Genomic DNA, 23,815 nt, shown 5'->3' with positions numbered 1-23,815 from the left:
GCTCGAAGCTTCAAAATAAAAGGAATAAAATACGATTCATTAAAAACACATTGAAAACATCAAAGAGACGGACACGAGTAAAAGCACAGAGAGAGTCAAATATCAACACAACTGTACAACATAAAAACATCACAATAATCACGATCAGGACAGAAGTGTGATCAGAGCGTCCAGGAACTTGCTCCGGTCTTCGGTCTTCAGCTCGATGACTGCAGAAGAAGAAGAAAAGACACTAAAAACTGATGAAAAACACTTTTGTTCTTCATCGAAGCTCCTGTCGAAACACTGCGACCTTGTGTCGCCACCCAGTGGTTGACAAAGGAACTGCAGAGGAACTATATTCTTGGGACCGCTTCGAGATAAAAAGTTTAAATGAATCCAATCACTTACTTGACGTCTCGAAATGGTCGTGAAGCGTCCGCGAGCTCGTGCTTTCGGCCGCTTTCTCGAACGCACGACCGAAGAAGCTACAGAGAACGTTTGAGTGTTTAATGAAACCAGTTCCGATCACACGAGTCCAGAAAGACCTACTTCTTCTTGTCGGACGTGTCGGACTGAGGCGGGATCCCGACCACGATCATCGTCCCTTTCTCCGTGTCTTTGGGCGCCGCCATCACCAGAGGCAGCAGTTTGCAGCGTTTGTTGCGGGTCTGATGGAGACGCCAGAGTTAAGATACAGTTGAAAACTGATCCTGGATCAGGATTGGATCCCGATGGACTCACCGACTGGACGAAGGCTTTGAGGAGATACTTGGACACGAGCGTCAGAGCCATGGGTTTGGAGAACAACTTGACGTCGGGCGTTCCCTGAACGACAAACATCGACAAATCAACGTCATGCGTCATCACAAATCTATACGACTGTCAAGCACATGGATCGTTTCCACATATAGTTGCAGGAGCCGAGGTCTCAAACATGCAAGTTATCGTTACCACCCTGAGACACATTGAAGATGTAAAACTGTCAAAGTGTTTTCAATTAGAAACTTTCTAGTCCAGCTAACAGTGATAGTTGAAAAAATACCACCCCTTAACACTTAAAGAAACAGTGTCTTTGTACTGTCCCTTACGCGTTATAGGCATTACAGACAGCAGTTGACTAAAAACCCGTGCAGGAGCCAAGGTCTCATGCAGGCAAGTTCCCACTATTTTAACTTTTTATGTAGTTACCACCACGTGACGCAAGATAAACAAACTGTTAGTTTTCCCCCAGTGTGTTAGCTTAGCTAGTTTATGACTGCTAGCTGCAGTGAGGTGCTTCTTACCACCCCGTCACACAATTTCATGATTTATGATTTCTTTTTTTGACCACCCTGTGTCTTGTGAAAGATGGTTAAGCTGTTTCTTAGCTGTAATGAAGTATATTTAGTATTTTTTAAACTGAATAATAAACTTGCTAGCTTAGCTAACGGCTAACACTGATAGCTACAATCAATCTGACATTAAATATACCCCCCCCCTAACACTTGCATATTATTGTTATTATAAAGACATTGCTGTCTGAACAATCACTTGAGAAGAAACGGATGATTAAAACCAGTGCAGGAGTCAAGGTCTCAAGCAGGTTGGTTTCAACGGTTCGATTCAACTCAGTTTGGCTTTTTAAGCAGTAAGTTACCACCACGCGAAGAATAGTAAACGGTTTTTCCACGACAGTGATATAAAGTAACATAAGGGCTGCATTTTCTTGTAGTTATAGTGACCACCACACGACACGTCTTTTTTTTGTTGCTAGCCAAGCTAATGGCTAACAGCGAAGGCTTTAGTCAATCTAAGGTGAAATTTACCACCTCATAGCACTTGAGACACAGCTAGTGTCGTTTTAATAACACTTTTCTAAGTGCACTGCTTTACAGTACACTATAAGAAATTGCACGCTCTAGGCCAGTGCGCAAATTTTTGAAGGACAGTACCGTCTCAAATGACTTGACAGTTTCTTCTTCTACTACTTTTTAACAGTGATCACAACCAGAAGTTGAAACACTATCCTCGACACTTCAACGTGCGCTTTTCACCAATAGAAACGAGTGATAAAGTTGTGTTTCATTGTGTTATTACTGTTGTTTTGTGGCAAAATTTGTGTCTTCAGTTTAGCTTCATCTACGTCACTAAGATGGAGGACGTTGAGGGTGGAAAGTGTCCATCGATCCACACTTCATTTTCTGGCCATTTGAGTGCTTATTGCACACTACATTTTCACACACTGACCATTGTGAACACACTTGTGTAGTTAAAATATTAAGTGTAAGCTCAGAAGTGAGCAATTTGAGACACACCAATGTTTTCTTTTGGTACAGAAAGCAGATGACGACAAACAAGTGCAGGAGCCAAGGTCTCAGGCAGGCAAGTTCCCACTAGTCGACTTCCATCATCCTTTTAAGAAGTACACTTAAAGTTTTTTCAACGGTTGAATTAAGTGCACTTTACACTGAATGTTAAACCTGCTAGCTTAGCTTGTGTAGAACAGTGCTGGTTACACGTTTAATATTTTGGAGATTAGAAACTAAATTTGTACAAATAAATAAAACAAAAGCAAAGGAATATATAAAATATTTCTAACCGAGTGCACGAATATGTTCGTCTGATACGGTAAAGAATGTCTTTAAAACAATGACATAAAGTTTGAGAGTACAGCAGGTCAGTACCTCCATGAGGTAGCAGTAGAGGAAGGGTCCCTGCGACAGGATGAGGTTGGTGCAGAGGCAGCTCGCCACCGTCTGCTGGATGGCCATCAGCTTCTTCTTGGCGAGGTCGATGCCGGAGTGGAGTCTCTCCAGGTTACCCCTGCGACAACCTCACGTTAGATTCCCGCGGACGCCGCCGACCGTCGCCACACGCACCTGGAGAGAGAGTCCAGGGCCTTGATGAAGTTGTCGCCGTCGCTCTCGTCCTTCTCCGTGCTCTCCAGCAGGGCGGCGGTGGCGTGCACCATGTCGCTGGCCAGGAAGCGGTTCTTGAAGCCGAAGTGGACGCCGAAGGTCTGGACGCGGATGTCCTTCATCCCGTACTTGTTGGACGACTCCTCGATGACCTCGCGCAGGTTCTCCTTGATGGACATGTCCATGGAGTGGAACTTCTGCCGCACCTGCTTCAGAGGTAACCTGGCCATACACGGGTCAGGGTCAAAGGTCAGCGTGGACTCCTCGGACGCCGGCGTTCACTACTGACCCCATATCAGCGAGGAACTCCTGGAGCTTCTTCTGGCCGTTCAGAGTCCAGAGCTTGAAGTTGCAGCAGGTGTAGCAGGAGTTGCAGATGCTCTCGTACAAGGACCAGTGTTGGTAGAGCGTCAGGCGCAGACTGAGCAGGAAGGAGGTTAAGAACCAACAGGAAGAAGCAACATGCGGCCCCTCAACCCATCTTTAAAAAATACAAATTTACTATTAATTTAACTTAATAACAAAATATTTAAATATTGTGGAATTTATATCTAACTTTAATTTTACATTAATTTATGAATATTGTCCACACAGGTCTAGTAATTTAATTAAAAATATATAGATTTTTTAACCTTTGTGTTATCTCCGGGTCAAGGTGACCCGGCCCAGAGACAACACAAGGGATATCAAAAACACATTTGCCTTCAGGTCACCTTGACCCTGAGATAATACAAGGGTTATAAGTTATTTTTTCACATTTCATCAGTTGTTAAAATGTCTCTGTGACATATTCATCTTTCATAAAATGCTAGTTATGGTGTCTCAACAATAATGAGCCGTTTCGCCTGCAGTTCATACAAAACTCTGTATCAAGAATTCTGAGCTGCTCTAGTAGAAGAACTCACATTTCCCCGATCCTTAAATCTCTTCACTGGCTGCCAGTTTCTTTCAGGATCAACTTAAAAAATTCCGGTTCTTACTTTCAGATCTATTCATGGTCAGACCTTCCATCAGTGATCTGATCCAGCCTTACACCCCAGCTCGGGCTCTGAGGTCTGTGGATCAGAATCTACTGATGGTTCCTGAACACGCTTCAGGACCAGAAGAGAAATCCTTCCAGACTGTTGCTCCTAAGCTTTGGAACCATCTCTGTGTTTGATGATCTACTGACTCCTTCAAGAAACATGTGTGTTTGATGATCTACTGACTCCTTCAAGAAACATGTGTGTTTGATGATCTACTGACTCCTTCAAGAAACATCTGTGTTTGATGATCTACTGACTCCTTCAAGAAACATCTGTGTTTGATGATCTACTGACTCCTTCAAGAAACATGTGTGTTTGATGATCTACTGACTCCTTCAAGAAACATCTTAACACAGTTTTATTTGTGCTTTTCCCTGATTTTCTGAGACTCCTGTGTTTGTCTTATGCGTCTTGATGTTTTTAAAGTATATATATTTTAACTGTATATTGGTTATGATTGTTTAAGTGCTTTGTGACCCTGGTCAAGAAAGATCTTTACAAATAACTATTACTTACGATGAAAAGTATCACAAATATTTGATGAAAATATGGCAAATCTTCTCTTTTCCTTTCCCTTCAGTTCACAAGGGTCTCAGAACATTCAAGTAAATAAGTAAATAGTCCGAGTGTGTGAGACGTCAAGGATACTCGTATTCAAAGCTGATCCTCATGCAGTCGATAGAAAGAGAGTTTTCCTCGTCCTCGTTGCGATGGTTGTGTCTGGACACGTGTCGCTGCATGGTGGCGATGTCCGTCACATACTTCATGCTGAGAGCACGAGACATTAGTTCGGTTCTCAGGAAACAGAAGAAAATAATAAATAATACTAAAGAAAATAAAATGATTCCTTACTTTGTGATTTTGTCATGAACCCACTGGTCCGACAGTCCAATCACAGCCCACCTTTGGAATCAAATCAACTTAAACATGAGTCATTTTTTTATTGTTGCGTAAGTATTTAAGGAAACAAATGGTTTTGTGCAAGTATTAACAAAAACATAAATAATTTTAAGTATTAAAAGAAAAATTATATTTGTGCATAAAAAAAAACATTATGTGAAAGGATTTTAAACAGTTATTTTTGTTTACGTATTAAAAACATTGATCTATGAAAGTATTAATGTATTTAAAAAATAATTATTGCGCAAGTATTTAAAAAAAAAAAAAAAACATTTTTTGAAAGAAATTTCAAACAAAGTCTATTATTATTTTTTCTTAAAAAAAAACAGATAATTTCTATCACAGTATTTGTATTAAAAATGATTTTTGTGAATGTATTGAAAAAACTATTATTTTAACAAAATTATTTCTTAAAAATCATTTATTGGTGTAAAGTTTTTGTAATACTTTCACAAAATGTTTTTTTTTTAAATACAATAATTTAGTTTGAGTATTTATAAAAGAAAATTCTATCCAATTCTAAGAAAGTAATTTAAAAATATTATTTTTGTTTATATACATTTTTAATATTTTGTGCAGGTATTTAGAAAACGTCAATATTTTTGTGCAGGTATTTAGAAAATGTCAATATTTTTGTGCAGGTATTTAGAAAACGTCAATATTTTTGTGCAGGTATTTAGAAAACAAGTATTTGTGTGTATTTAAAAAGAGACTCAGAACCAGAACTCACCACAACATGTCTTTTGTGTCTTTGGTCAAAACCCAGGCCAGTTCAAAAAACATCATCGCCGCCTGAAACAGAAACTCTTCAGTACTTAAACTTACAAAACATCGATAAAATACTCACAGAAGTTCCATGGAACTCGTACTGCTCGTAGTCAAACAAAATTTCTCTCCTGGAAAATTAAATAAATCAAGTTAAAAAATCTCTGTTTGTGCTGAAAGAGAGAATCATTGCCGACCTTCGAGCTTCCCATTCCCTCTTCTGTCGCTGCCGATCGATCCTCCTCTCTAGCGCCCCCTGCCGCAAGACATTCACAAATCCATCAAACACATTTTCACATTGATTCCAACATGTTTTTTTTTTGGTTTGTTGCCCATACTTCGTCAAACCTCCTGCGTTTCTCGGACGGCTCCGACCCTCCGTCGCTCTCGTGCCCCGAGTCCTCGTCTTCCTCGCCCTCGTCGTCCCTGAAGATGTCGTCGTAGGAGGGAACGCCGAGGTCGTCGTCCTGCTTGATCAGCAGTTTGATCTGCGCACAGAGAGTTCAACGGACTGACGGAAGGTGAGCCGACGCTCTTCCACTCACCTGCGTGTCGTTGTACACGTTGACCACGTCCACGGGCCGGTGGGTGTCGCAGACGAAGAAGACGGAGTCGTCGTCCGGCTGCAGCATCTCCAGCAGGTCCACGTTCGCGCCGCAGTTGATGAGGACGAAGTACTGGAACTACAGCGCCGGAGAGCGTTTGAATAAACATCACATCATCGTAGGTTCAGACGACTCCTCTACCTGGTCCTTGTGCTCGAGGAAGGCGGTGCCGAGGTCCTGCCAGCCGCTCACCGGCACCAGCGTGTACTGGACTTGATCGCAGTGGAACAAAGCCTGGAGATTCAACACAAACACCATGACGGGGACATTTATCACAGACGCACACGTTGACAACTCAAACTTATTTTCAAAATAAAAGAACAAAACAAGTACTTTTTGATCAAGAAACATCAATTAATAAACTGTAGTAAGTTGTTGTTGTTGCGGTTTTAATTTTCATAAAGATGAATCAATTATGACCATACAAGGGAAAACTCTTTAACACAAGAGGCAAAAATGTTTTAGAAGTTAAGGGTCAAACTAAATCTATGTCAAAGAAAATGTGATTCTGACACAGTTTATATTCTCAGAGGATCAATATGTCTTAATCAGATTTGTTTCTTTAGACTTTAGTTTTACTCTTATTGTATCGTCTCTGTAGATTTGTTGACATTAATCTTATTCTCCTCATTTCATTTTAAACACTGGCATTCATTATATTAAAATTCTATTATTTTGTTAACTTGGCCTTGAGTTTGAAACTAGAGACGTTAATATTTACAATAGGCTGGTATTTGTCTGGAATTAATCAATAACGGTTTATAAATTATGATTTACCTTTTTACAGATAATTCAACTGTTATTTTATAAGAGCAAATACGATTTTAAGTCATGAACGCAAAAGAATATGGTTTGGTTTTAATGTAATAAAGACATCAGTGAATCATTTGTTAGTTTTAGAGTCGCTTTAAAAATAATATAAATAAGAAAATATATTTGACAGCTCGTCGTTTTATTTAAAACGTTGGGATCTCTAGATATTTATCAGTCACTTCTTTCAATTTTTATTTTATTTAAAAAGTAACCACATTATAAAGATACATTTGTGTTTATTTTTCACTTTTAACGTTTTGTTTACGATGGAAATGTTCAGTTGTTTGTGTGTTTTCTGTCAATATGTCCCGTCTAGTTAAACTAAAGCGGATGAGAAAAGAAAACACCCTTTGATAAAAACATATTAAAGATGATATAACAGAGTTGTTTAAAGTTTATTTTAAGCTAAACAGCAGTTGCTAACAGTTAGCTTACCTGCAGGATCTTACAGGCGCACAGAGCGTCGATGTCTGCGGCCACCAGGAGAGCAACTCTCTGGAACAACAACAGAACATTTCGGAGGCAAAAATAAAAACAAGTTAAGTTTAAATCTTTCAATAAACTCAAGTGTCGACACGTCAACAACAAGCTAACACGTCAACCTCACCTGGTTAGCGACGACTTCGTAAAATTCCTTCCGGATATCAGCGACGAACATTGTCGCGGGAGACGTTTGTGTTCAAATAAAATAAGTTAAAACCGATTAAAAGTGGAGAGAATCTCACTGAAGACACATGAAGAGTCGCGTCTTGACGAGTTTGCGTCTGAGCTTCAGCTGCCTTGTTACAAGTGTGGCGCCAAATCCACACGTCACCGCGCGACCAATCAGCAGAGGGGAGCGAGCCTACGTCACGGAAGACCACGCCCATCGAGTAGACGTCACGGGCGAAGTTTTTTTTTTTTTAATGTTTCGTTTATTATTTTAACAACTGCTCGTCTTTATAATGACATCGTTTCGCTAAAAATAAATAAAATAAAAAACTTTAATTTAAATAATTCGTTTTTGATAAACAATGCTTTCAAACGAACTTGTGTTTGACAAAAATCGTCACAAAAGTCGTTTATACTTATAACTTATAACATTCATTCATTTTCTACCGCTTAATCCCTTGTGGGGGTCGCGGGGAGACTGGAGCCTATCCTAGTATCATAGGGCGAGAGGCAGAGGACACCCTGGACAGGACGCCAGTCTGTCAAAGGGCACACAAAGACAGACAACCATTCACACACACACACACACTAATAACTACAGACAATCTCTCCAATTTCCAATCAACCTCTGTATGTTTTTGGACTGTGGGAGGAAATCGGAGTGTCCGGAGTAAACCAACACAACACGGGTAGAACATACAAACTGTAATAATTGAGATTGAGAAAAACAAAAATAATTCCACAACTCATGCTTGGTGTGCATTTATTGACCAGTTCCACTCGAGTCTGAACATTGACGATCCATCACTTGTTGAACATCACTTGTGAAATAGCTCGAACATCTACAAAATCCTTTGTTAAAAGCATTAGCAAAAACCAGGCGACTTTTGTTTTCGTCGTCCGATAAAACACTTAAAAAGTCGTCGATGCCACTCAAATGATTCTTCTTCCGTTTCTCGTTCTAGGGTTTGTTGAATTAGCCACGATATCCTGTTTGAATACATTAAAATTGCATAGCTCTTCTAACAAATACAAGACAACTAGATAACTCACAAAGTTATCAGTAATGACTCGAGGTGTCAGCTGCAGCATGCCCCCCAAAACAAACGCTCAACCCCCCCAAACATAGAAACAGTTGCACCCAAACGTTCATTGAAAGCATCGAACCGTGACATTGTTCCGAGTCAAGATTGACGAGAAGATCGAACGGGTTTTAATAAAATGTTGGGATCTGAACGACAGCAGATGCGAAGAACAAGATACATTAAAAAAAAAACAGGAATGAAGACGGAAGCGTTGTGAATAAATATAAGTTGTTGTAACATGCTGTCAAAAAACAATATACTGGAGAAAAAAAACACGAGCCTCTATGAATGAAACGACATCACCACGATAAAAAGTATATGAAATTCAAGTCAAATCAGACGAACCTTTTAAGGGGGAAAACCTCTGACATCAGTTGCTACTCCATTTTAAATAAAACCTGGACCTACTGACCTAAATATGTCGGAGCATCAGAACCAGGAAATGATGCAAAAAAAAAAAAAACATCGCGACAGAATAAAAGCGCGAACGTCGTCACATGCAGCATTTACCACAGTAAATAAAGGCACGACTTCTACCCCGTGATGCAGGTTCTTCGAGTCACAACAAGCAAAAAGTGCGTGAACACAGAGTAGCTTTGGCTGGAAACGACAAAGAAGTGAAACATGGAGATTTTTAATGACAACGCGACCACTTAACTGCTGATATCACTGACTTGTGAGGTCATGAAGTTGGGATTCTACGGCTTAAACTACCACCTTTGAATGATTTATGTGCAGATTATATATAAAATACAAACATCAAGTCAAGGAATGATCTAGTATTTACTTCATGTTCAAATCATACGACATAATGATCCATAAATGATCATAGGATGAAGTAAAAATGATGTTCAGTGAAATACAAAAGTACGAATAAGAGGAATACTTATTAAAACTGGTCTTTTTTTCAGATACTTTTCAATAAATAACTTGTTTAATTACAGTTAAAAACTGTTCATAATTTAGAGGGAGGGGAAAATATTCGAGTGAAGCTGGAAACTGAATATTTGTACGTTTTGGATACAAACACGTGTCGAAGTAAACAAGCGCTTAAAAATCTAGTTTTTCTAATAAATGACGTAAAGAACAAGATGTTCAATGTTGCAGCTCCTTCTAGTAATTTAGTAACCATGACAACACTGCCATTTCTTCTGGCTGAGAAATAAAACATGGAAATTACTAATATTTAACTACAAATGAAGAAGATAAAAGTCAATTATCAGAGATGATATTGAGCGCAAGAAGATCCACTTTTGACAGATGTGTCGACACAAAGATGACTCGACTAAACAAGATCAATCATTTAATCCTTTTTAACTTTTTTTTGTTATCTTGGCAATAGACCACTGGGTTTAGAACCGTCACCTAAAGGGTCTAAACATGAAAAATTATGACGACAATCCAATTCAAAGGGTCGATCTACGATTCATCGAGTGTCTGATTCAGAATCATCAGCGGACGAAACGAGGACCTCGTCAACCAACGAAGTGCATTTATGTACAAAATAAATTTGGTCAAAAGCCGGATACATTCTTTAGAAACCTAATTTAAGATCTGCAACATAAATGAGTCTCATGACCAGCTTATGAAATGTGAAACTATTGTTGCGAGACAACACTACTAACAACGCCAACCGCACCGTCGCCTCAGACAAGAAGCCTCTTCAAGTCATCGATCTGTTCGTCTCATGATACCAACTCAAAATGTTGTCATTTTTGGATGGAAAGAAAAAAGATTTAAACCTAAAAATCAACTTTGCAGACGCAAACAAATATTTATTTCATGTGGTAAGATCAGCAAACATAGGACGAAAGGAATGTTTTAAATTAATCACCCGTGTTAATTCAAATGTATTTTAAACCTCATTTAAAACCACAGCTCTGTTGGTTTAATGTACAGCACAGACCTCGTGTGCAAGAGAGTTTAACTCATTCATGGTTTTGTTTTTATATAAATAAACGACGAGTGAAAAGCAACCGTCCAGCTGTGGAGTGACCGGATTACCGTGTGACCCCGGGGGTCCCAGGGACATGTGTTCTACCGCGGCAGGATGTAGTTGGAGTTGGCCAGTTTCCGCTCCTGCGCCGCCGGGACGTTGTCTCGGTGGCGCAGTGGCAAGTGGCAGTCGGGGTCCTGGAGCGCGGGGTAGTGCTGTCTGTAGCAGACCCAGGCCAAGCCCAGACCCAGCAGAGAGCCCACCAGCACGTCTGCGAGACAGTGAATGGATTAGCATTAAAAACCCGCCACGCTGAAGTTCACAGGTCTAGACACTAGATGGCGTATTTGAAGTGTTGCTCTTTACATGTGGCCCTAATCAATAGAGCAAAATTATTGATATTGTATCATATCAGAAGCTCACTAAATAGTTTGATTTTATTTCTAATTTATAATATTTTCCCTATTCATACCAGATATATTTACAAGAAAATATCAACATATTTATCACTTTATTGTTAGAATCTAATATATACTGAAGTCAAATATCAACAATATTTCTTTGCGAGTATATAAATGTGCATTTTTTTCCCTGTGTTCCATTTGACATTAACGTGGAACCCTAAAAAAAAGATTACATTTTCTATGGGGCTATTACTGTTGCATAACCGTGTAAATGTGTTAAATGATTTGCAAATATATTCGTGTATCTATACAGAGATCCACGAACGCGTACCTTATTTACCAACGTGTAAGTCAATTTGTAAACGTGTAATTCAAAAAGAACTATGCTCAAATCAATAAAAACTGACAAGTTAAGCTCAAAAACTACAAAAAAGTTTTTAAAAAAAAAAGCAGGATTTGTAAACAAATGCATCAGCTGCGATGACACCATCCCACCAGTAGGAGGCGGATAACTTTTGGCCAGGAAATATTGATCTTATCAGGAATTTATCCAAATCTTCTAGTCCATTTCTGGCATTTATTACGTCATCAGTCTGTTCAGCTCAGTGCTACAGCTCACGGCACTTCACATCAACATCCCGGGTTCGAGTTAAGCAACAATAATTGCACCATCATTTCCCCTTAAGTAACATTATTTTGTAACTCTTCACACGTCAAGACTTTTGTTACTCAAAAAATAAACCTGTTAACTAGTGAAAATGACTGAAACACAAACTATATGATTTATTTTTACAGCCTAAAACGTCCTCAGATAACGTATAAAGTCATATTGAAGAAGGTATGAACTTGCCAACCTTGCCAGTGGTGCTTGTAGTCGCAGGTCCTGGAGACGGCGATCAAGGCGGCGAGCAGCAGTGGCGTCAGGAAGGCACAGAGACGCCACGCGCGACCTTGACCCGCCATGTTGAAGCAGCGCAGCTTCCCTCCGATGTAAAGCGCAGCGAAGCCCAGGCCTGCGAACGCGACTGCGGAGACCAGAGAGTCAAGACACGAGATCCTGGTCTGAAGACGGGGTTTCAAACTCAATCGCACGACAGTCGGCGAGCAAAGAAAATTAATGTTTACCAAACAAACACAAAGAGTCTGATTTCGTCTTTTCACTCTTTGATGCTCGATTTAAATGATCTCGGTTTGTTCTCCTTCAACGAACAAATGATCATTTTACTTACTTACTTTACTTTTTTCATAAAATAATAGTATAGTGCATTAATATCCATTTTAACATATTTTGATTCACACTATTACTTTTTTACCAATTAAAATAGGTGTATTTATACCAGTTAAAACGTATTTTGATATATACTTTTACTCTTTTCCCTAATATAAGTGTATTTATATCGAATAATACATATTTTGATTCACCCTTTTACTTTTTACTCCTTAAAATAGGTGTATTTATACCAATTTAATCAAGTTTCGAGTTATATACACGTGTATAAGTTATATAATTTTAATCTTTTATCTAAAATAAGTGTATTTATATCCAATTATACGTATTTTGACAAAAAATATTTTCCTTAAATAAGTGTATTTGAATCAATTTATACATATTTTGATTTTAACTATTACTTTATTTCCCTTTAAATAGGTGTATTTATATCGAATTAAAAATATTTAAAGATTTATTTTTATTCTTTTCCCTAAAATAAGTGTATTTAATTTATATCCACTTAAATGTATTTAAAGATATAGTTTTACTCTTTTCCCTAAAATTGGTGTATTTATACCCATAAAACACATTTTTATATGTATTTTACTTTTTCCTCTAAATAAGTGTATTATATCAATTCAAAAAAAAACTTTTTAATTTAGTTTTCTTTAAATAGCTATCAATCAAAAAAGTGAAGTAAGTAAAAGCAGTAAAAGTATATACTGTATATATATATATATATATACATGTGATTTAATTTATCTTGTTACTAAAAGGTTGTGAAGTTTTAACGTTGCCTTTAATATATATTTATATAATCTTGTACTTTTCATTATTTTTAGAAACAACCCCTGGCGCAGCGGTCAGTACCAGGAGAATATGAACTGAAAGATATAAGTGGAAATGATACCAGGTTTGACCTCTATTGTCGAGAATCTTTAAAAAAAAAAAAAAACAGATTTTCTTACACGACGAGTGTCCACTGGGGAAACTCTTCCTCCCCTCGATCACCATCTCGGGGTCACCGCTGCAGCGCAGCTCCAGGTTCATCTGACCGTCGGGGAAGCAGCGGTAGAAGAAGTCCGGTCGAGGCCTGGAGCAGAAAAACACAATCAGGTTCCTGACGTGGACACCAGGCTCTGAGCTCCTCACCTGCCGACGGCCAGTTTGATGACGTTGGTGAAAACTCCGTTCAGCACCAGAGTCAGCGTCGCGGCTGAAGGGAGGCAGAGATGTTAAAAATCTGCAGCATCAGCAGTTTTTATTCTTTTCTCCTACCCAGCGTCGCCTCCTTCACGTCTCCTGGCTCCGTCTTCTTCAAGAAGGTGAAGCCCATGATGGTGAGGAGCGGAGTCAGCACCGCCACACTCTGAGGCAGCAGAGGGAACACATGTTAGGGTTTGATGAACACAACAGTTGACATATTAGCACAATGGGATTTCAGTGGCAGTTTATTCATCTTTATATTTACACTCTTTTTACATATTTTTTTCTATCAGTTTTCATATTTGTGTATCGTTTTGTCCAATTATTTCTATGCATGTCTTCAACAGACGTCTCGTTGATATTGTATTTACCAGTGTGTGGTACTGAGTGTAGAGGAACTGCATGTTTAACATCACAAAATAAACATATCTTCATTGGTAAAAAAAACAACCCAAATAACAAAATAAACATAAAAAAACAAACGTAACAAAACAAACATATCTTGATTAATAAAAAAAAACAAGATCTAGCCTGCGCCAAGAATTTAACCCTTGTGTTGTCTCCGAGTCAAGTTGACCCGAAAACAAATGTGTTTGTGGTATCCCTTGTGTTGTCTCATGGTCAAGTTGAACCACCTCCACCACTGCATATGTATTAATAGAAGCCAGGGAGGTGGTTCACCTTGACCCAGAGACAACACAAGGGATACCACAAACACTTTTGCTTTTGGGCCACCGGGTCACCTTGACCCAGAAACAACACAAGGGATACCACAAACACTTTTTTTTTGGGTCAACTTGACTCAGAGACAACACAAGGGTTGAATTCTTGGTGTTTAAACGCATTAAAGAAAGACGGGGAGGATAAACACGGCCTCAAGATATCGTTTTAAAAAGTTGGATCTGTTGTAAGTAAACATGTATCAACAGCATGTCTTTGTATCACTGATGCTTCTGAAACACAAACTATCACAAAGAAAGAACGACAACAGTGGCATTAATACTTTCATCAACATTAATTCATGTGATTATATATATTTCTAAACGTATTTAATTATTTTTAATTTCCCTAGCAAAAAGAAAACCATACAATAAAAACTATAAAAACTGTTTAAAGGATAGAGTATTTGGACTTACAAACATCAGGGACGTCGGCACATGGTCGTTCTCCACATGATTGTATTTATACAACCACATCTCCTCCGGCTGGATCTGCCGGTAGAAAGGAGGAAGCTGCTCCGTCACGCTGCAACACAAGCACACGGATGTAAGAAAAACATACCAAACAAATACATCGTCTCTGAATACGTACAGGAACACCACCAGCAACGCCAACCGCACCGTCACCTCGGACATGAGGCCGCGCAGCAGCCGCCTCTTCATGTTGTCTCTCGGGTCGGACGTCAACCCACAGCGATCATTACCTCGCCCGCGCTCCGTGGTCGAACTAGGACGACAAAAACATCTCGGAATTATGAACCATTTCATCTAAAAACACGATGGTCGCGGAGAGACAGAGTCGCTTCTGCAGCATCGCCTGACAAACGCCTTCTGACAGATCACCGTTAGAGAGACACCGGTCACACCGAGAAGGTTATTAGTTCAGCAAGTCTCACACCAACAAGCTCCCCGTGTCCAGTGAGTTGAAGACCCGAGGGTGAGAGAAGACCCCCCACCTCAGGGAGGACCCCCCACCTCAGGGAGGACCCCCCACCTCAGGGAGGACCCCCCACCTCGGGTCTTCAAGTCCAGCAGCAGCAGCGTAAGAACCTAGACTTTGGCAAACCTGAGGGACTTTTGCGTCTCAAGCATTCCTGTTTTCTTAAGTGTGTGCGTGACTTTGTTTCTGCGTTTCCTGCGTCGGCCTGGTAAACTTTCCAGGGTGTCCGTCGCCTCTCGGCAGAACGACGCTGTGAAAGTCTGGATGAACGGACGGATACAAATGTACTGCATGCATCGAACAGATCGTGAAATTAAAAAACAGAAACAAATGAAGATCTGATGTAACGGAAAAGGATTATTTGACGTCTTGACAGGATACTTTTTGGAGCCATTTTTTAATTATTTACACAGATATTCAAAAGATTGACAGACAAACATTGAGGACATGTTGAAGGTAAGGTTTACATTTAAATGTTAAATTAAATAAATAAATACACAGGCGAGGAAGGAAGTTTAAATGTAGGATCAATATACAAATATAGAGAGAGAGTTGTACCAGAAGATACGTTATTAAAACAATTAAATAAGAAGTTATATCATCTATTTAAAAAAATAAATACTTCTAATGTGTGACATTAAGCTAGCAGTGGTAGCATCACTGAACCACCTTTATTCTCGAAAACAAACAGCAGTTAGCAGTTCAAGCTAGCGAACAACATCTGTCAAAACAAACACATCTGCTCGGTATTGTATTTGCTTTGTTGCGATTAAAACTCACCTTCAAGTCGTCTTTCTTATCTTTTAATGCTCATCCCAGCGCCTGCGAGCTAACGCGAGCTAACACCGACTAGCCGCGCACATCCTTCGATGCTACACGGACGATCCTCATCAACCTGTGTGAAGCTGGCGGACATCACTTCCGCTTTCTCCCGTTTCAAAACAAAAGCATCGCGTACCTAACCGTCTAAATTAGGATGATCCGTCAATTAAGTAGCGACTCGGATCGTGATATTTTTAAAAAGGAACAGTTATCGGCTGCGATGAAACAGTTCAATTAATTAAATCAATGAATTTTGACAATAGTACGAATAAAGGATTCCGGAAGTGCCATCGTAGTTTAAACCTTGACAAAGGATGCAGGGGAGCCACGTCACTTTAAAGACATCTAGAGGTGAACAATGGAATGACATGTTGTCTGGTGTATCAAAGCAACGAGGAAGTGGTAGGTTTGAATAATACATCGACATTTAAAGGGGTTTTAAATAATTTAACCGTAAAGCAGGATACAATAAAACGAGCAAAAACACTCAAATATTACGACAAAAACAGCGTTTTCACTGAGACAAGAGTACAGCTTTATTAAAGTCAAACTTCAGGCATGTCTGAACTCTTCAAACGCAACTTTTCAATGAACAACAAAAAAAAACGGAAGGACATAATCAATATTCTCAAATAAAAAGACAAGTCATGTACAAAAAGAGTGTCGTCCGAACAGTCACACACATTTAGAAGCAGAATTGTACAGGCAAAAACTGAGCACGCCACAGTAACATGATCCTATGCAAGTTCAATGCAAACTATTTACAGGTTCTTCAACAATATGTAGAAACACAGTCATCGACATGGAACCTCTAGTGTTCATCCACGTCCTCGCGTGACCGAGATAAGAGATATGACCCCAGTGATGGTTACTCCATTGAGTGCTTGTGACGGCTTCGACTCAGGTGTCAGTCGGCGACATTGCACTACCAAAGAAATGTCACAGTGAACTGGGATTGGAACCTATTTCCAGAGAATCCCAAAGAGAAATGTTTAAGGGCCACTTCAAATAAAAATTTGACACTTGTGTGAAATGCAGATGAAAATAAACTTTTTTTTTTGTAATACTGCTGAGAAAAAATGGCGTCGAAGGACACCTTTAGAAATCTACAAATCCGGGCTTTCAGTCGCACATAATCTCTGGTTAGAAGTTTAAAAAAAGAAGTGGAATTGAAACTCTTCTCTGGTCAAGATTGAACACATTTTTCAGAATGTCAAACAGAAACAAAAGAAACAAAGGCCGTGAATAGAAACATGCTTTAAAAAAACGATCCCACCGACCGGACCCCCGTGTACCAACTGAATAAATAAAAAGAAATTCAAGTTATGACGGCCGAAATGTTTCGAACATCAAAGTGCCCCTGCTGATGATTATTCAGACTCACTGTTGTCGCTTAAAAAAACACTTTTGGCAAATACAGGTGCAGAGTTTGACAGAAGCACATCAGTAGTCGTGAGAACGGGGGAATGGTTTGCATAAAAATAAACGTTTGTAGCTGCGAGTGTTAAAAGTGACCCTTTTTTTCTTTTTCTTTTTTTTAAAGTTGGCAACGGAAAGAGTTTTGGCAAATCCAGAGTAAGACACCGGAGCGTCCAGGAAGCTTGGAATCAAAACGGAAGAATTTCCTACTTAAAAAACGTCCAAAAAGAAAATGGCTGACACTGCATTCAACAGCAACTACGGTGAGTCACGATACAAAGAGCTGTTAAAAGTGGAATCATCACATGGATGTAGAAAAAACCTATGGTTAGATACAGATATATGATGTCGACGCTCCCGGGTCTATTTTTTTCTTAAATCCTGGTGGAAAGGGAGACACGTTACTGCACTGGTGTTGGACAAAGTATAAAATCGTGGTGCAATAAATACAAAAGAATCGACCGATGATCCATTAAAAACACTGTACAGGAGTTTTTCTACATTACGCTGGACTGACACAAGTTCTCATCATACGACTTAAAAACAAAGTCCAGCAAACGATGTTCCCGCCTCGACGTCCGAGAGCTCTTTTGAAATTCCTTCTGAACAACAACAACAAAAAAACAAAAAAAAAAACAGCATTCAGGTCACTTTCCTCAGTTAAAAAAAAAAGAAAAAGAAACAGTTTAGATTCCGACATGAACTACGAGGAAAGAAGAGGTATCGTCTTTGAAACACTTGTCGTTTTTTTTTTTGTTTTTTCTTTAGAGATATTTTTGTGACCGAGCTAAACGGCGACAAGGCGTGTGAAAGTGCTTTATAGAAAAGTTTGGCAAAGCAAAAAACAAAACGATAAAAGACAAATGAAAAGGTGACAGTACTGGTACTGAAATGTGTTCCCTTAAGGCTGATTAGCAACACTTGGAGCTCGTCCTCGTCCGGAATTCACGGTAACATCTAGAAAAGAAACAAGACTTCCTTATCCCATAAGAAAATTAAAAAGGTGTTACAAAAGCGCTTCCTTCTGTTCAGGAACAAGCAGAGAGGTGACCGAGCTTCACCCCCGGGTGGGGGGGGGGGGGGGGGGTCTGTAAGTACTTTACAATATGACGAGTATGTACAGAGAATGGCGAGTGAGACTGGCAATATGAAAAACCACGACTGTAATGTCATACCATTACACTATATACCATTATACAGTATTTCACCTTAAGAGGACTAATGGTTCACAAGGAGGTCTGCGTTATTACACCGAACGAAACACTCACCGCCCTGGAGTGAGAGAGTCTGTAAACATTAACAAACATAGAATATATTCATCCAGAAGTATTTCAACAAATGTATTTTTTTTTAGTTTTAAGGAAGGTTGGAATGTAGTGTGTGGTGGTCCTGGGAGAGAGAAAAACTATAAAATAAAAATTGCACAATTAACTCTTGGAAAAGAGAGAACGTCACACGTGGAGAGGTGCGAGCGGGAAGGTGTCGTCGCCACAGAACCGACGGGGACTCCAGCTCCTCCCAGAAGTGCTGACGTGGAAACACGTTTGTTGTTTTACCCTGTGGGTGACTGACCCCCCAGAGGGTTGGAGTGACGCCGGCAGACAGGAGTGCACTTAGAGGGAATGAGGTATAGAAGGAGCGGCGGCGGCGGCGTCGCCCTCGGGTTCCTCCTTGACCCTGACGGGCCGGGGGGCGGCGCCGGAGCCCAGCGGGCTGAGGGGGTCGTGGCCGGAGCAGCAGGGCCGGCCCTCCAGCGACGAGGCAGTGAGCGAGCCCTTCTCGTGGTCCGGGCAGAACGAGGAGGGGCAGAATTCACAGGAGGACGAAGCCTGAGCGCCGCAGACGCTGCAGTCGTGCCACGGACATTCCCATCGGCCTGACGGGAGATTAAAAAAAAAAACCTCATCAGCGGCGTTTATTTTGCACTTCATCGGAGACGAGGGCGCGAGTTGACGAGCGTGGCGCTGATCCAGACTCAATCTCCTGGAGTATTACGAGCCGGAGACAAGTTTATGGCGTCTTAAACATCTGCTGCCACCATTATATTCAGCTTAGTTTGATGCCGAGGCTCTAAGATCGATAATGTACTTTTTACAAGACGTCTGTGGATCAATGCGTGTCAATTTAACGGTAATAAAAAGATAAAAAATGTAAACTGCTTATACAAACAAACTTTCATTCTTACATCTTCATTAATCCAGTGTGTTTAGTCGTTGCTAGGACCTGAAAAGAAGCCTCTCTCACCCCCTCCTGGTGAACTCAGGTGGAAGTAAAACAGTGGCATCAACACGCTGAATGGTTTGACTTAATTTTCCAATTTTTATTGAAATATCGTTTTTAATTTAATTATACAATTACATTTTAATTTTTGAATTTTAATTGAATAATTGGTATATTGAAAAGTATTTTTTATCTTTTTAAATAATTTAATATTCAAATATGTAATATTTAAAAAATAATTCCTGTCACATATAGCGTTTGATATCGTCATCCCAATCATTTAACAATATATTTTCTAAATTCAATATTTTTTCAATCGTAGCCTCTTAAATGATTAAAGCCTCCAGACCAGACCAACAGAGCACCGAGCTACTTGATCAAACTTTCAGACGATCACGTGTCGACTAATACAGTCTGGTGCACACATTAATCACTGCGGATTCAAAAGCAACAGTAAGATTTCACCCATTTATAATGAATGGTGGATTTAAGGCTCAGAGATTGATTAGATTAGTCTGATAAGATGTCACTAATATAATCCTTTTTTTTATATTGAATTTAAATGGCTCTGGACAAAAAAATACAGAATTTAGACATTTTATTTTCCATTTATTCAAATAACAATATTAAACTATATGTGAAAAAAAAACATTAATTTGGAAAATATTCAATTTAAAAAAATGCTATTATTTTTATGGAACCATGAAATTCAACCTTTTTTTATAAAGATAAAATTGGATTAAACTATTTATAAACAGTTTCAACCTTTCAAGATAGAAAATATGAAATCGCTGGGATCTGTTTTTCCTTTCTCCACTATAGTCTTACCTCAACTGTATTGATATAACTTTGTTATGATAAGACACTTTAAATTAAATCAATTAAATTGAATTACATTAAAGTATTCAAAAAACAATATCAATTCCATGAAAAGAGTTTTAACATTAGATTCAACATTGAATATTTCGGCAACACTGATAAACAAATGTGTAAAAAGGGTTCCTACCGTAGGGCGGCTTGGTGAGGTTGAGACACAGCAGGTGGTAGGCTTTAGGACAGTCCTTCCTGTCGCACATGACCAGCTCGCCGCCTTCGCCGCAGCAGAAGCAGAAGTATTCGTGCGTGTGTTTGCCCTCCGGACGCAGCTTCCGCTTCTTTGGCTTCAGTTTGGCGTTCCTGGCCTTCTCCTCCTTCTCCATAACCACGGCGCTCTGAAGGGACAACATGGAGGGTCAGAAGGTCGCAGGAAGGTTCCGGGCCGGAGGCGGGACGGACCGTGGGCTGCACGCCGAGGAAGCCCGAGCAGTTGTCGGCGCCGCAGTGGCAGGAAGTTCTTCTGTTGCCCACGCAGTGAAGGTTATAGTTGAAGGTCAGCTCCGTCCCTGCAGACACACAACCAGTTAACACACAACCAGTTAACACACAACCAGTTAACACACAACCTATTACACACACTGTGCTACACGGAGAAGGAGAGTGTCTCGAGTCAAGACTGTCTCAAATGAAAGGTTTCTCGAGTCAAGAGTGTCTTCAGTCAAGAGGGTCTCGAGTCGATAGTGTCTTGAGTTGAGAGTGTCTCAAATAAAAGGTGTCTCGAGTCAAGAGTGTCTTCAGTCAAGAGTCTCTCGAGTCAATAGTGTCTCGAGTCGAGAGTGTCTTGAGTCCAGTGTCTCAAGACCAGAGTGTCTCAAGTCCAGAGTGTCTCGAGTCAAGAGGGTCTCGAGTCAAGAGTGTCTCAAGTCCAGAGTGTCTCGAGTCAAGAGGGTCTCGAGTCGAGTGTCCCAAGACCAGAGGGTCTTGAGTCAATAGTGTCTCGAGTCAAGAGGGTCTCGAGTCGAGTGTCCCAAGACCAGAGGGTCTTGAGTCAATAGGGTCTCGAGTCAAGAGGGTCTCGAGTCGAGTGTCCCAAGACCAGAGGGTCTTGAGTCAATAGTGTCTCGAGTCAAGAGGGTCTCGAGTCGAGTGTCCCAAGACCAGAGGGTCTTGAGTCAATAGTGTCTCGAGTCAAGAGGGTCTCGAGTCGAGTGTCCCAAGACCAGAGGGTCTTGAGTCAATAGTGTCTCGAGTCAAGAGGGTCTTGAGTCGAGTGTCCCAAGACCAGAGGGTCTTGAGTCAATAGTGTCTCAAGTCAAGTGTGTCTCGAGTCCAGAGTGTCTCAAGTCAAGAGTTTCTCAAGTAAAAAGTGTCTTGAGTCAAGAGGGTCTCGAGTCGAGGGTCTCAAGACAAGAGTGTCTCGAGTCCAGAGTGTATCGAGTCCAGAGTGTCTCAGGTTGAGAGGGTCTCGAGTCAAGACAAGTAGATTCAAGTCAACAAAAAAAAAAGAAGTTTTGTTTAAAAAAAAACAAATCAGGACAAAAAGTTTCATTTATGAAAAAAAGTTTCTGGTCAAGTCAAGAAGTCATGACCAGACGATTCCCGTCCAGACATCACACGACCACAGCTTTAATCTTCATTCAGGAAATTCAAGTCCCGAGTAAACAAAGTCGTCCGTCAAGAATCAAGTCAGGCAGGTTCGTGCTTCTGGACACGAGTCTCGACCCACCAGCCTCCACGTCACAGAGCGTGAAGAGTCCGATGCGAACGTCTCCGTTCACCGTCCACTTCTGCGTCTCACAGTTGGGACTGCAGCTGTGGTTCATGAAGCGAGCCGCGTTTCCTCTCGGCCCGGCGTCGATCACGCGATCCTGCAGACGACAAGTTAGAGATCGGGTTTTTTGACCTCTCTGGGTTCGACTCGTTCACCTTGGTGAGGGTCAGCATGTAGAAGTTGGCCACGTGGTTCTCGTGAGCCAGTTTGATTCTCTGCTGGCACTCCTCCGTGTCGATCACCTCCCCGACGTACTCCATCACGAAGTCGCCCTGCACAGAACAGAAGAGTTTTTTTATTTTTGAACTAAATATGTTTGTTTCTGGCTCCCTCTATTGTTCAAAGAGTGTAACTGCATCAAAATTGAAGCCAGAACCACACACACGCGTGTATTTAAAAATAGATAAATAAATAAATGTTATAGCCAAGATAACTATCTCAATTAAAATGCCAATAAATAGTGACAAGTGACATGTGATGAGTAACGGGTTGTTTGGTGTAACATAAATCTGGTGGAACAAGAAGCACTTGAAAGAAATCACAGGGCGCGGTCACGCTTGTGTAAACGTTGGCGTGACAATACTTTCTTTGATTCTTTTGTGCACAAGATAATGAAAAATAAGATAATAATCAAAATAACGTGGAGTAGAATACACACAATTACAGGTCTTTTTAGGACAAATTGAGGAAATCGTACTTCCTTTGATACATTTTTATAATCATATCTTCTTTCCCTATATTTATTTTATTTTTTATTGTTTGAGTTTTCAGTCTGAACAATGAAATCTCCTCTTGCAGTTTGGAGGTAAAAAAAACATTGTGATTGTAAATTATTATCCAGTGAAGGTTGAGGCGAGTGAATGTTTTTCCATGGAAAAGTCCAGACAGAAAACTCCATTAAAATACTTTCTTTACTTAAAAAATTTGAAAGTATATTGTAATTTATTCTTTTATATTTGTGGATTTAAAAGTGTATTTCCATCATAAATACAGACACATTTCCACCTGCCATTACCTTATGTTCACTTTTATTCCACGTTTGCAATATTGTCAATTCTTTATATATCATTTTTATTTCTATTTACATTCTATTCTCTCCTGTATTCATTGAAAATGCAAATACCTTAAATATAATTATGTTTATTTTGAATATTTATTTTGAATATTCTTGGCCAATGAAGCAGTTTCTAATTTGTGCTTTTTGATAACGTCGTTAAAATCTAAAAGTCCCAGCATGCTTTGCTGATTTAGAAGATTCTCTAATGCAGCTTTTTGGGCGACATTATCAGTAGTTTTTAACTAGGGGTCTTAAAGTCAGCTGGCCGGGGGTCAATTCTGTCTTGTTTTTGTGTGTTTTTATTTTAACTAGATAATAAAAGCTCTATAAATGATGACATTTGATGATCTTTTTCTCTTAACCCTTGTGTTATCTCAGGGTCAAAGTGACCCGGTGGCGGTTTTGAGGTTGAACAAGGAAATGTTTCTCACCTTCCTCAGGGCCTGGTTGGTCTGGAGACCCCAGCCCCGGCTGTCCGTCTTCATCACCTCCGTCTCTGCGTACTGACGTTTGGTGAAGCACTGGTTCTCGCAGATCTCACCGGCAGGACAGACCTGGTGGAGACGAACATG

At 40.0% G+C, this 23,815-nt stretch overlaps 3 protein-coding genes across 7 annotated transcripts in view; all 3 read right to left on the bottom strand.

Annotated features, from left to right (window-relative positions):
* Window positions 1-9: 9 nt before the first annotated feature.
* On the bottom strand, window positions 10-7,746 carry cdc45 (CDC45 cell division cycle 45 homolog (S. cerevisiae)). Its single transcript, XM_087792950.1, has 17 exons — window positions 7,595-7,746; window positions 7,423-7,482; window positions 6,316-6,408; window positions 6,115-6,252; window positions 5,908-6,057; window positions 5,767-5,825; window positions 5,652-5,700; window positions 5,535-5,596; window positions 4,757-4,807; window positions 4,553-4,672; window positions 3,169-3,300; window positions 2,841-3,101; window positions 2,646-2,784; window positions 724-807; window positions 532-650; window positions 391-467; window positions 10-209 (listed from the first exon to the last, which is right to left on the bottom strand). The coding sequence occupies exons 1-17, from the start codon at window positions 7,643-7,645 to the stop codon at window positions 145-147; spliced, it is 1,710 nt and encodes a 569-aa protein (XP_087649076.1). The 5' UTR covers window positions 7,646-7,746; the 3' UTR covers window positions 10-144.
* A 638-nt stretch (window positions 7,747-8,384) lies between these two features.
* On the bottom strand, window positions 8,385-16,028 carry plpp5 (phospholipid phosphatase 5). 2 transcript variants are annotated; one of them, XM_087787972.1, is made up of 9 exons: window positions 15,919-16,028; window positions 15,265-15,398; window positions 14,791-14,925; window positions 14,616-14,724; window positions 13,552-13,642; window positions 13,426-13,489; window positions 13,242-13,366; window positions 11,918-12,088; window positions 8,385-10,930 (listed from the first exon to the last, which is right to left on the bottom strand). In XM_087787972.1, the coding sequence occupies exons 2-9, from the start codon at window positions 15,288-15,290 to the stop codon at window positions 10,761-10,763; spliced, it is 891 nt and encodes a 296-aa protein (XP_087644098.1). In that variant the 5' UTR covers window positions 15,291-15,398; window positions 15,919-16,028; the 3' UTR covers window positions 8,385-10,760. The 2 variants fall into 2 exon arrangements, with proteins under 2 accessions (XP_087644098.1, XP_087644090.1); XM_087787964.1 differs by lacking the exon at window positions 15,919-16,028 and having other exon boundaries at window positions 15,265-15,894.
* Window positions 16,029-16,477: 449 nt separating this feature from the next.
* nsd3 (nuclear receptor binding SET domain protein 3) overlaps window positions 16,478-23,815 on the bottom strand; it is a 28,322-nt gene continuing 20,984 nt past the window's right edge. For all 4 annotated transcript variants that reach the window (XM_087787925.1, XM_087787942.1, XM_087787952.1 and 1 more), the window contains 6 exons: window positions 23,675-23,797; window positions 22,342-22,458; window positions 22,142-22,283; window positions 20,875-20,981; window positions 20,606-20,810; window positions 16,478-19,255 (listed from right to left, as the gene is read on the bottom strand). In XM_087787925.1, the coding sequence (XP_087644051.1) occupies window positions 18,993-19,255; window positions 20,606-20,810; window positions 20,875-20,981; window positions 22,142-22,283; window positions 22,342-22,458; window positions 23,675-23,797 (957 nt within the window). In that variant the 3' untranslated portion in view covers window positions 16,478-18,992. The remainder of the gene's footprint in view (window positions 19,256-20,605; window positions 20,811-20,874; window positions 20,982-22,141; window positions 22,284-22,341; window positions 22,459-23,674; window positions 23,798-23,815) is intronic.

Source organism: Callionymus lyra, chromosome 1 (genome assembly GCF_982586985.1).
Source record: "Callionymus lyra chromosome 1, fCalLyr1.hap1.1, whole genome shotgun sequence".
Lineage (NCBI taxonomy): Eukaryota > Metazoa > Chordata > Actinopteri > Syngnathiformes > Callionymidae > Callionymus > Callionymus lyra.
The sequence above is the reverse complement of the archived record's forward strand: the minus strand, read 5'-3'. Positions and strand labels throughout refer to the sequence as shown.